The sequence below is a fragment of the Coptis chinensis genome, chromosome 3, assembly GCF_015680905.1.
Source record: "Coptis chinensis isolate HL-2020 chromosome 3, ASM1568090v1, whole genome shotgun sequence".
NCBI classification, from domain to species: Eukaryota; Viridiplantae; Streptophyta; class Magnoliopsida; order Ranunculales; family Ranunculaceae; genus Coptis; species Coptis chinensis.
This window is the reverse complement of record NC_141458.1, coordinates 66,521,186-66,534,449: the sequence shown is the minus strand read 5'-3', so window position 1 is coordinate 66,534,449 and position 13,264 is coordinate 66,521,186. Positions and strand designations below refer to the sequence as shown.

Sequence of the window (13,264 nt, the reverse complement as noted above, 5' to 3'; positions counted from 1 at the left end):
AAGATTCAAGAAGACAAAGCCTTTCTAAAGCCCGATCAAAAGCTGAAAAGTCGACGCGGGTAGAAACAGCACACAAGTCAATAGAACTTCCGAAGGCCGTATCTTTGGACTCAGACCTCAGAATGGGGCCTACCTTATGTCAAACCGACCGGCTCGGAAAGATCTTTCCAATGGTTTAATCCTTGACCCAATCAGAGGAGCAGAAGTGGACGAAAAGTCTGTTGAAGCCAACTGCAGCTGAAGAGGCCTTTTTGGACTGAAAGAATTGGGTTTTGGGCCTGATTCTCTGGCCCAAAACATGGCTCCAAGCCCATGCACGATTTTTGGATCTGAAAGTATAAAAACAAAAGCTTAGCTCTTTGTTAATGGTAGGTAGGGTAGATAGTTAATAGTAGCTAGTTAGACCTAAAACTATATAGAACTCTAGATCTAGTTTTCAGTAGATTAATTAAGTTTAGTTCCATTTCAATTCTTGCTTTAGATTAAACTCTTAGAATCATTATTCTTAATTAGTTTGATTAATAAATTAGCTAGTTTGTCAATTTCGATTCTTCATTTACAATTGTGTAGATCTAATTTCCCTTATTACGTAGATAGCTAGACTTAGATTAGTTAGATTATTAATTTAGTATTTGAATCATTGTTTTATTATTCATTAGATTAATAAAATAGTGTTCTCCATAATCTAGTTTCATTTCCATTAATTGTTTAATTTCAATTCGTAGATTTAATTATTTGTCATTATTAGTTTAATCCAAATTATTGTATTAGTAGTTTTGAATTGGGTTTAAACAAGCAAAGTTTCAATCTTTATATCATGTCTTGTTTGAATTCCATTGGGAATGATAGCGTGATGATTCTCGGCTAAACCTCCATTGAGGGGTTGAGAAACCTTGATGAAAGCTTGATTCGATTATCGTTAGAGTAAATTAAGTAATTTCCTTTCCACTCTAGAAATGATTAGTTCACCATGAGAATGGGTTTAATCGTTCACATACTAGTTATGAATTGGTAGAAATGCCATGTGTAATTAGGGATTAGGAGTAACCATATTGTTATTGTTCGGCGGGCATTCAATTCGGATTCTGACGATTAAATGGATTAGTAGGATTAAGTCGAGTTAAGGTGGAATCAATCCCCCTCTAACTCCTTATCATAGAATCAACGTAGCATTCCATAGTTGTTCTAATAGTTGACTAGTTGCATCTTTTGGGTAGTTGCATCGTAGTCTAGTTGCCACTTCGTAAATCTCTCATTAGACTTTTTAGTTAAGAGTACTTATACGTAGAAAACATAACATGCGAAAAGACTAGAAGTGGAACGAATTTGTTACTCCACTCTATTTCGATAGAATTAAGAGTAGAAAACTTTGATAAACTAGGCACATAAATAGTTTAGTTTACTTACGTTTTGAGTTTCATTGTTCATTTCGTAGGTAAACTATTCAATTTTATGTTTTCTCACAAGTAGTACTAGTAATAAGAGTTAATTAACCTGTTTATTTAGGTTAGTTAAATTGCTATCAGAGTCGTATACAAGATGGAGGTCCATCTTGCAACGGTGTGTAGAAGTTGGAGAGAGACTCTTCATCTTGCACTACTTCGTCAATCATCTTAAGAGATGGAAGACTACAAGCAGAAGGTTGTCTAGGGCGATGAACTCTCCTACGTGAGTAAGTTTTATTCTTGCTAATACTAGAAGTGCCTGAGTGTAGTATCATACACTTTTAGCAAGACCCCAAAACTATCCTAACATGCGCAAAAGGTGTAATGTATGCTCAAGCAATCGAAATTCATTTTTGTAGGTATGGAGTTTTGAAAACTTTGCTTTTGGTCTATATTTTACTATGCCCTATTCCTAGGAATAGTTGGGCACTTGGGCGCATAACTAGAATGGGTCTACTACATGTCTCAAAAGAGTAGGCAGTCACTTCACCAAGTGGTGTGCCTACCAAGAATCTCACTCACGATGAATCTGGGGGAGGGGAATGAGGAAGGTAGTTGGTCTACCGGAATCTGGTAACTTAATACTCTAAATCCTCGTGGCTATATTTTTGTCCTTTTCTGGAGGAGCGTGACTACTTTAGGATCTAGTTGATTGATTTTATTTTTTTTTTTTTTTTGGTCTAGGGCTTTCAAGAATCAAGCAACGTCCAATTTTACCTACATTGGGTAATGACTTCCCAATGATTGTTATGGCTCGGGTTTAGCCTTATGCGCGAATGTAAATTGCAGTGCGGAAAGTAAATTTCAAATAATCACATAAGCATGCTTGAACACACAAGTATCCTCATACTTGGGCTTCGAAGAGGTTTAGAATTTACCTTTCAAGTCATGCTTACACGTTGCTTTAGGAGAAGACGACGTCGATTGGTGCTTGATCTGAGAATCAAGCCCAACCTTTCGAGCTTTACCCTGTTTTAAGTTACAAATAAAGGCCTACTTAAAAAGCCCACAAATTGGGTTTTTGACAATTTATACAACTTTGCCTTCAATGGCTCAAACTTAAAACTAAACTTAGATTACACTAATCTAATTAATTACTACACCATAACAGGCTATTTGCAACAGCAAAAAAACGTTGCTAATAATTTTCGCAATGCTTTTTAAGTGTTGGAAATTTAACGTGGGTAAAGTGTTGGAAATTTTTGCAACAGTTAAAAAGCGTTGCAAACAGAAATTTCCAACGCTTATTAACCGTTACAATAATGATTTGTAACGCTTTTTATAACTATTTCGTACACAAATTGAAAACTTTTGCAACGGTTTTTTCATTTCACAAACGCTTTTTAAGCATTAGTAATTAGTTAAAAATATTATGAACGTTTTTTAACCGTTGCAAAGTTGTTAGTTAATTTTTTTTTAAATTAATTTAAATCGTTTGTAACGGTTATAAACCGTTGCTGATTGGTTGCTGATAAAAAAAAAATCTCATATTTTGTAGCGAGACTAGCTAAACCTACAAAAAATGAATGGCTTCCACAATTTTGTGTCACTGAATACCCATAAAAGTGAAATTTTTTATAACCACATGTTAAGAATATATATGCAAATTCAGACAGGCAAATTAAGATGCCATATTTAGCAAATAATAAAACCTCTGAACCAATTATCAATCCCTCCAAAGGTTCTCCCATTTATTTCTTCAAAAAGAAGTGACCATCAGTACAGAATATACCCTTGAATCCCAGAATGGTACCCCACCCAATCAAGCACTTCCTATTCTCCAAGGATACTCCAAAGAACTGAAATCCACTTCTATTCCCATCTGATGTATGTATTTGTTTTTGTCAACTGGAAAAAAAATACCAAAAGAGAGAAAAGAAAAATAATTGGAATCAGCTCATAATGTATTTCCATCCACACAAAGTGCTTATAAGAATAAAAGGTATGTTTTAGCCTCTAACCAAAGATTTGCATCTTCTAGATTATCATATCTAAAATGATTCTTAACCTAGGAGCCCTACATGTACTATTACATGGAAAATAAAGAGTTCCAACCCATTCATATCCCAAAATTGATTCTTACATGACTGTTCACTGTCGCGTGCATGTAAATTGGGAATAGGCTGCACCACCAAAATACTGCAGCACATACACACTATTTGGTCACAATGCCAAATGATTGGCATACTGACTATGGCTAAATATAGACAACAAATAATAGCCAAAATAGCCCATTTAAAGTTTGTTAAGCAGCAAGGCCTGAATTTTATATATTGAAAAGAAAATATTATGAACATTTCGGGCTTTGAGCCACCACAAGTCCACGACTTTGTATAAGCAAACGAAAGAAAGGCATACCTTAGAAGGACTTTGATTAAATAGTAAGTCCTTCAATAATGACTTATCAAGATCAATAGCAGTGGGAGGATGATCATTTCCATTTGCATAATTAAATATCTGAGCCTGTCTCATCAGATCATTTGACTCTGCCTGTAAAACAAATAGAATACAAAAGTCACTAATAACAATGATATTATGGTTCCACATCCATAAATATCTTAACATAAAACTTCAAACAGTAACCATACAGGGAAAATTCAAGATAAGCTACAACTTCAGTTAATTTGAATTTAAATTTTAATACTCACAGGAGTCAACCGATCCTTTTCTTGCTCTCTAATGGTGGATGCCCATTTTCTGCGACCAAAAAAATTATAGTTTCTAGTATTTAAAAAGCTTATTATACTTTAGAGAGTGTTCACTACCATAATTATGTGCACAAATGAAATCCAACTCAACCAAGTCAAAAGACTCAAAACCAGATCACAAGAGAAGCCACAAAAATTTCTGAAGAAATCATAAAAGGACAAGATTACAACCGCATCACAAACACCCATCAGAACTTCAAGGTGGTAAAGCGGTTGCTTCCCCACATTTAGTTAAAGTTAAAAGGAGTTTGCGGAGATCAACATTATTCAAGACGTGCCAAAAGCATTTAAAAATATAACATTAATTCCTTTTTTGATGATTTCAGGTGCAAAATATTTATGGTAACAACATGCAGAACTACACCGATTAGCACACATTATGACATTACACAACACCTAGAGAACACTGAGACTTAACACTATACCATGTGACAGACACGAACATTTGTAGCTTAAAAAGATAGTAAGATAACACGTTAAGTAAAAACTAAGCTCAATTCATATGACGATCTATAACCATATTGGTAATCGGCTCATAATATCAGATCAGGGTACAAGTATTTGAAATAATAACAGCGCAAATATGTTATACAGACATTAGATGAGTGCAAATTGAAAATGTCAACATACCGCAGAATAACTAACCTTGAAGCATATGGTATCAGCTGCTGCAAAACAAACAAACAAGAAAAAATAGCATGTCAATCGATATGAGAAAACAAAAGAAGATGGTCGCTAGCTACTGTAAAAAAATGTTTTACAAAATTAATGACTAATATTATTTTACCAGTAAGTTTAGAATGATCAATTGAGCGTGCTACTTGGATCAGTTTATCCTTCACATTCTGTACAAAAAAAGAAAACTAAAGATAAATAAGTTTGGAACTTCAAGTCTCTAGAGTTCAACACATGATTGCAGTCAAATACATCTTGATATATTTGAAAGGCTCTACTACTGAAGGTATTGTGTGCAATAAGAGATAGAAGATCAACAAATGAATTTTACTTGTAAGCAAACTGAAGACACATGAGCAAGCCAACTCGTAATGCAAGTCAGCTAAACAACTTACAGGGAGGGTTTATGGCTAGAAATCGGTATGCGAGGAAACTTTAAAGTGGTTTGTGTGATGAATTAGTTTAGAGCTTGTTGTTGCTTCCATGCCTTCTATGTAAGAGGTTTGGTACTTTGGTGTTGAGTGTTTCATTTTTCCTCATATATCCACTGCTGGTGAGTGTTTCATTTGGAAATAGAAAGAAATGGCGTACAAGATTCTGTGAATTCCTTGGGGCAGAAGCAGTGCACACTACCTTCAGGAACAGTCTAGGGACTAGCCGACCCGAGCATCAAATATATATATTCTAGAGACTCTGACTACTGAAAACAAGGCCTCGTCTAAGACAGATTTCTACAATTTGAGATAGTCAACCTCACACTGCCAAAAACATCCTATCCTCAATTTGGACATTAATTTAATAATATTTATCTCAAGATTCATGCAACGTAATATGAAAGACAACCCCAACATAAAGATTGCTTAATTATGCCAAATACAAAATGCTATTATGAACAATGTTACAAAGAGAAAAGAAAATTACTTCATGCCCATTCTAATGGGAACTCTTTTTTAAAAGGAAAACATATAAGCTATAAAGACAAGTATGCGCTACTCAAGATTATTGGATAAACCTCCCGAACAACTTTGTTTAAGCTATCTAGACACAAGTGCTTAAGACTAGACACAAGAAAAAATAGCAGATAACATAATTCGACCCTTAAGAGGAAAAAATAGTTTAAGTACATAGTGTGTGTGTGTGCATGTGTATTCGAACACAGAACTTAACATAAAGCTTAACAACTGAATTGAATTGGAAATTACTAATTTTAACCATTCACAATAGATACCAATTCCAATCGAACAAGCAATAAGGAATTGCATTCACCTGTGATCACATCCATGCATGTGTGCCTTCTTCTCTTATAAGGATTTGCAGCCATAATAGTGGTCTTGGAGACACAACTATGGAAGCTTTGTAACGACCATTTCCACCAACTCCAAAGACCTACACACATTATTATCCCCATTATGAATATTTTTAGCAAACTATAAAATAAACTCATAAAAAGTACAAAAGAAATAAAAAAAAAAAAAAAAACACACACACACACACACACACACACACAGCTCTGCTATTGCCTGTTTGCTTCCTCCTTTTTCGACCCATGTCAGACATTTTTAGACCCATTACATCTACTAGTAGGCTTGTAGACTACCAACAGGTTGCATTTGCAATCACATGAATTTCTACACTTCAAAAGAAAAGAATCAAAAAAATGATAAAATGGCAGTTAATTTGGGGCCCAAATTATGGATTCAAAACCATAGACTGCATCACGTGAGGTGAACTTTACAGGTTGACATCTCCCTATTTGGACCTTCACTAGTTGTACTATATGATGTAAGGATCGCATCTTAAGAGCTTCTATTGTTTGCTTTGTGCAGCTAGATGTACAATAGCAAGATTACAATATTACAATGAAGAGATAAGCAAATGCACACATTAGTTATATAAAAGTTGCATGGTCCTTTAGTTGAATCATTAAGTTCTTTAATAGGTCTACTTTGTCTTTAGATGATAAAGAGGCAGTAGTCATGATATCATTTTGAGATTCAATTAGGACTTCTATCTCCTGTCATATCAAGCTTCTATTTAAGCTCATTGACCATAAAAGAAATAAATATTGCTCCGCACATATATATACAAACACAATCGCACACAAAACCACCACACCATTTAACAATCCAAAGATCATCAAACCATTGATCAAATCATACAATTTTATATTTATCTTTGAAGAGGTAAACAGTCAAATAGATATGTAAGCACAAAAAATCAATGCATACTAGGTAGGATGAGCTATCCTCTTACAACCAAAACCAAGTTAGAAGAAAAACGAAAGATAGAACGAAATAACCAATTAGAACAGTTAATACAATACACCATTCCCCTCGGATTATAGAATCCTAAGAGAAACCATAGATACTCCAAATAGCAGAAGAAGATCTTAACACTAGCAGATAAAAACAATTTTTTCTATCGGAGATCAAATGGATTATAAAACTATGCCAAAGAGGTCTGAGTACCTTGAATAACAATGCACGATGACGACCCAAACCAGTTATCAAATATCCAAGAGGCAGCACCATACTATTTAGAATTGCTCTTAAAATGTTACTAAGCCCTCTGTAGGATTTTAGCATGCTTTCTGGATTTCCAACTGGTTTGCCCATGTAACCAGCAACCAAAGCAAAAAGGTCTCGCACCAAATCTCTATCTTCCTATCTCAGAGATCCTGATCTTGATTCAACAGTCATCACAATCAAACACAAAAAAAAATCACAAGTCGCGGTCGTAAAAAAAAAATGCAAGATAACTAAACAAACAATTGAAGAGAAACTAAGTAAATTAATGAACATATATATATAACTTACAACATACCCACGAGAAATACCAAGTTGGGTAAGAGCAGAAGCAAGTCTTAGACATCTTTCAAGCCTTTCCTTCCAAGTGTAGTTGACATAACCATAAATAACAGACACTCTGTCTTTGTCTTTGTATACAATACCAGCTCTTTGTAAAAAGCTTATGGGTGATAATGGAACATAGTTTGTAGGGCATTGGAATAGACCCTCCATTGGTTTCTCCGAAGAGAAATGTATTACTTGTGTTCTTTGACTCGAAGTTTGATGTAGTCATCTAATAACAGATAGAAACCGAGTTGGTCGGAACATTTTGAAAGCAAAATTTTGAGCAACATCAAGAGCAGTAGTGATGACTCTATTGTGGTTCAGAAACAAACGTTTTCATGTCCATATCATCCCTTTGCTTATCCAGGGACGAGGTTGTCTTTGTTCTTAAACTCTTGTGATTGCAAATTTACAGTCCTAACTCGTAATTGCTGGAAATTACACTTTACAAAAGAACATATCAAATGACAGAAAATAGAACGCTCTGAATCCAAAAACAAACAAGAAAGAAGTTGTGGCTGGAGAAATAGTACTCAAAGAGGTTCAAGTTTCATCAAGTTGACATCAACAAATAGTTAAAGATGTTACCTTTGGATGTACCAAGTCATCTCCTTCTTCATAACGAAATTCAAACCAATAACCGTAAGGAAGTTTCCTCATTTATTACCTGATTTCGCAAAACACTAACAACATACAAAAAATCATAGAAAAATGTCAAATCTTTTGAGGAAAAATGTCAGATCTTCTGGATCTTTTGATGATATAAAACTTGATCTGGATCGAGATGATGATTTTGAGGAAAAAGAATTTCAATTTTAGGTATTTTAGGGTATTGAGCCTTGAGCTTTGAATAGAGAGAGGGAGAGCGACAGAAGCGTGTAGCGGTGAAGAGAGTGAGAGAGAGGAAAATGGAGAGTGTAGCGGCGGTGAGAGAGAGAGAGAGGAGAGAAAGGAATATTATGTTTTATATTTCAAGTTTTTAATTTGTAACACTTCTCAAACGGTTTTTAAGCATTAGCAATTTATTCCTGAAATTCACTGATATAAAGTAACACTTTACAACACTGCTAACGTTATATAGTGTTGGAAACTTACTAACTGTAAATAACCGTTGCAAAGCAAAAAAGGTGTGTGTTGCAAATATCCTATTATGGCATTAATCACCTAGATTAACAATAGTCAATTGGACTTAGAGTGTTGATTACTAAGTTGATTCAAAGTGTGTAAGCTATGATCCATAACTTCCTAAGGCAATTAAAACTCTAATCTATTGGTAAGTATTAAACTTAAACCAAGTTTAACTCTTGTTCATCATAAGAAATTAATCAAAAACCAAGTTTTCTTTTTTTTTTTCGTTTTTCTTTATATCACTAACTATTACAAACAAGTTCCACTATTTTCTCCTACTCTATTACAAAATCCGAGCTCGGAGTACAACTGTGTGTCACAAATGAACTGGACCTCGAAAAAATCTCACGCACTTGTGTTGAGGTTGACCCAGTGACCCAAATCGTCACACACCGCCTCACGATGTCGCCGCCGATCTTGGTCTTTGGTGGGATTCGGCCGATCGGGTTTTTCGCCTATTTAATCAGCTCCTCTCCACTTTTGTTGTCCCACAACCTGATTTGCAAAAAAGTATCTCAATACAGAGAAATAATAAAAATTAAATGACGAAAAATTTTAAAAAATATAGAAATGGAGAGGTGAGAATGATGCTCCCTTCTTAGATTCTCAACCAATCACTCTCACTCCTTCAATCCATGACGACAGCGCCATTTGAAGCTTTAGTAGTGGTGGAAGTATACTTTAAAAGAGTCTAGAAGTTGAGGTTCATCCTAAATTGTTTAAAGTTTGAGTGAGGGAGATAGAAGAAGAAAGGTAAACTCTTGAATATTAGAATGGTTCTAAGCTGCTGAACTTGAAAACTATTTTTTTTTTTTAAAGATAAGCTAGGGTTAGGCTGACCCTCACCTGTATAAATCAACCAAGTCTTACATAGATCGTACCTATAGCATCCTCCTCTATGAGTCTATACAATTCTCTATCTAGGGGAGGAGTAAACTTTACTAAGTCATTACAATCAGAAATCTTAAGCCCTGCAAGCAAATCTGCCGGCTTGTTAGCTTCCACTCAAGACATGTCTTGAAAGAAGCGTGAGCTGAATGTGGCAGCTAACTTTGATATCATGGCTTCCAAATTCGAACACGTCCATGGTGGTTTTGCAATTTTTGTGATGATATTCACTGCTGTAAGGGAATCAGTTTCAACTTCCACCTTTTTATATCCTAATTCAGTGCATAGCTCAAGTCCAATCGTGATTGCTTTCAGCTCCTGATAGAGAACAGCTTGTACATCACCGCTTCCCATATAGGCTGCGACCACCTCTCCTTGACTGTTCCTGATTATACCTCCATGGCCGGACCCCTCTATCGTCAAAGCACCATCTGCGTTTAGCTTTACTCTGCCTTCCTCCGGAGGAAGCCACTTGCACTCTCGCCTCTTCCTTTCTCTGAACTTTACTCAAATTCCTAATGTCTGACAAAGTTGTCTTGCTTCCATCGAATCTTCAATCTCAGCTGTTTGCGTCTGAACATACCTCTTTGTTTCTCTGCTGATTTTCCTCAGGACCATTTTCGTTGGTCTCTCCCTACTCTTGAACCTTCTCCCGTTCCTTTCTTTCCATATCCCATTAACTGCCGCACATATATAGACCTTATACGTATCTGCCACGAAGCTGGATCCTCTACATAACCGCAGCAGCGATGACCACTCCCTATTTGAACTTCTAACATCCGTTATAATGCCCAGGATTGATTTTATACCATCAAAGATCTCTCATGAATACACGCATTCAAAGAAGAGATGATTTGAATATTCTCGACTTTGGTTACATAAGCAACAGCAGGAGGAAGTAAGGATTTTTTTCTGCATCAGCCTATCTTACGTTGATAAGCTATTAGAGAACAGCTGCCAGGTCGTAAAGGAGTGTCTTGGGATAACCCATCTGCCCCACACAAGTCTCTGCCATCTGACTTTTACATCTTTTACCCTCAGGGCTTCATATGCACTTCTCGACGTGAATTTCCCACTCTGATGCGGTTTCCACACCACTCGATCTTGAACTAGATGCTTGTTGATTCGTGTACTCAAGATATCCTCTCGTAGCCTATTACACTGGATATCCTCTTGAACTTGAAAACTTTGATTATTGATTAAAATGACTTGAAAACATGAAATGAAGATTAATTAAAACATTGAAATGAAACAAGCAAACAAGAACAAGATGAAGATTGAAACAAATAACAAGTAACAAGTTGATTAAAATAAAAGAAATAAAATAACAAGTTGATTGAAATAAAGGAAATGAAATAAAAAGAAATTAAAAACATAAATTGCAAAAAACAAGACAAGAAAATAAACAAACCAAATGGTTTGGATCCTAAGATAATGAATGAGTTCTCTCTCCTTTGTTTTTTGATTATATACTCCTACTTTTGCCATTTACAGATTTGCCCTCATCCATTCTAAACTAGACACCTCACCCCTTTCAATTTTGATTTTACTTTTGCTTTTGCTTTTTGGGTGCCTTCTTGACCAAGGTAGGTTTAGGGATAAATGATAAACTGTAAAATCAATACTTGGTTTCTCTAACTTGATCTTACATTATCAATTATTTATTTTCTACTCTCACATGTATATTCATACAATATATAAAGTACAAAATCGTTCCACTCTTAACTCTCTAGGCTTAAACGAATTCAACTAATCAAACACAAGGAAACAATGGTGAGAGCAATATTTATAGATGTGAATTTATACTATGAAACTAAAATATATGAATTTAACTTATACTAATTTAATTAAAGCAATTGAATATGACTTGAATAAAATATGGAGAAGAATAGATAAGGAATTAGGGAGATTTGAAATCCACCTTGATTAATCCCTAATATGCTAGTACGGAGTTATTGCAACCCTAATCTTTATATTTTCACATAAAGGTTAGGTCTTTTTATCCTTAATTATTCATGGCATCTATACCAACTAATAATTCGCATGTGGGACAATTAAAATCCATTCTCATGGTGAATTAACTATCTTCTAGAGTGGAATATCTTACTACAACTATTCTATACTAACACATCAAATCTTCATCAAGGCTTTAATCAAACCCCTCTAATGGAGGTTTAGCTATGAAGCATAAGACTATCATAAACAAAATAATAAGTAGAAGAGGACATAATGAAGAACTACTTTATTAAAGATAACTTGACTTGAATTAATGGTGGCTAGGCTAATAAAATATAAACTAGGTTTAAACTAAAGAGAAACTAAATTATTCTAGCTAATGGGAGAGATAGGAAGAGAGAACCCTAATTTACAACTAAACTAAAGAGGGGAGTATACAGGTTTTGTTTCTCCTTAACCCTTTTTATATAGGAGAGGATTAGGTTTACAATTTCGTGCATGGGCTTTGGAGTTATGTTTTGGGCCACTAAAGCAAGCCCAAAACCTAATTACTTAAGTCCAAAAAATTTCTACGTGAATTTACTGCAACACCCTTTTCGTCCACTTTTACTACTTTGACTGGGTCAACTCTTAGACAATTAGAAATATCTTTCCGAGCTGGTCGTTTTGACATATAGTAGGCCCAATTCCAAGGTCTGAGTCCAAAGATACGGCTTGCGGAAGTTCTATTGACTTTTCTGCTCTTTTTTTACCTGCGTTGACTTTGACTTTTCAACTTTGACTAGGCTTTAAAAAGGTTTTTTCTCCTTTAAACTTGGGATTTAATCATATAATTTCTCTAGCAAGCAATTTGACTCATTTCTCTTGCAAAAGTAACTTATTTCTTCACATAATTGATTTCAAAACCTGAAATACACAAAAACACGTAAACATTACTAACTCTTAATTATTATAAACATAATTGTCCTAAATATAATACTATTAAGGGGTTGAAACTACAGTTTTAGGCTCTTATCAATAAGTCTTTATAATTTGAAATAAGGACCTCCATCTTTGGTCTTCTTATTTGAGTCCTTTGACTGTTGACTTTGACTTTTTCAGCACTTTTCCACAACAGCTACTTGTCTTCATAATAAGCGTGATTAATGCTCTTTTTGGTGCTAAGATGCAGATTTTATGATAAGTGGTCTAAATTACTCCTTAACCTGAAAAAGACAGTAAAAGCTATAAGTTGTCTTTTCTTTAAGCGTAAGAGGGACTGTAATGCGGCAATATACGGGTAATAAAACGCATATTTGGGAGCTGATCACAGTGCGTTCCTTAAATATTAGGGGCGGCACATGCGTAGTGCATGCATTTTTAATTTTTAGCCCAAGCCCATATTTTTTGCAGGAATACATATCCTGTCCTACTGCCTCATAAAACTTAAAGCTAAAGATCCCGATTTGTTAACGGTCCAATATTGGTGAATGAGCTACGAAAATGATCAGCAGAAAAAGTGCAATCCAATGATATATAAGAAACCTACAAATCTAACCGTGGTTGACACATAAGAAGATGGAAAAACACCTCAAAAAGAGCTAATGGCATAAGTTATGTGAACGAAGGAAAT

At 35.0% G+C, this 13,264-nt stretch overlaps 1 protein-coding gene and 1 long non-coding RNA gene across 2 annotated transcripts; both read right to left on the bottom strand.

Moving 5' to 3' along the window:
- Positions 1-3,035: 3,035 nt before the first annotated feature.
- LOC147510469 (uncharacterized) lies at positions 3,036-8,630 on the bottom strand. Its single transcript, XR_015216798.1, has 8 exons — positions 8,269-8,630; positions 7,297-7,505; positions 6,095-6,214; positions 4,941-4,998; positions 4,799-4,821; positions 4,094-4,142; positions 3,804-3,935; positions 3,036-3,293 (listed from the first exon to the last, which is right to left on the bottom strand). It is a non-coding gene; the product is annotated as an uncharacterized LOC147510469 (long non-coding RNA).
- Positions 8,631-9,813: 1,183 nt separating this feature from the next.
- Positions 9,814-10,314, bottom strand: LOC147510468 (uncharacterized). The gene is made up of 2 exons (XM_086598147.1): positions 10,280-10,314; positions 9,814-10,192 (listed from the first exon to the last, which is right to left on the bottom strand). Exons 1-2 carry the CDS (start codon positions 10,312-10,314, stop codon positions 9,814-9,816), a joined length of 414 nt encoding a protein of 137 aa, XP_086454273.1.
- Positions 10,315-13,264: the final 2,950 nt, after the last annotated feature.

Coding starts and splice junctions, on each gene's coding strand:
- LOC147510468 (XM_086598147.1), bottom strand. CDS start 10,314: ATGGTCCTGAGGAAAATCAGCAGAGAAACAAAGAG. Junction 10,193..10,279: donor ATCAGCAGAGAAACAAAGAG/GTATGTTCAGAC, acceptor AGTAAAGTTCAG/AGAAAGGAAGAGGCGAGAGT.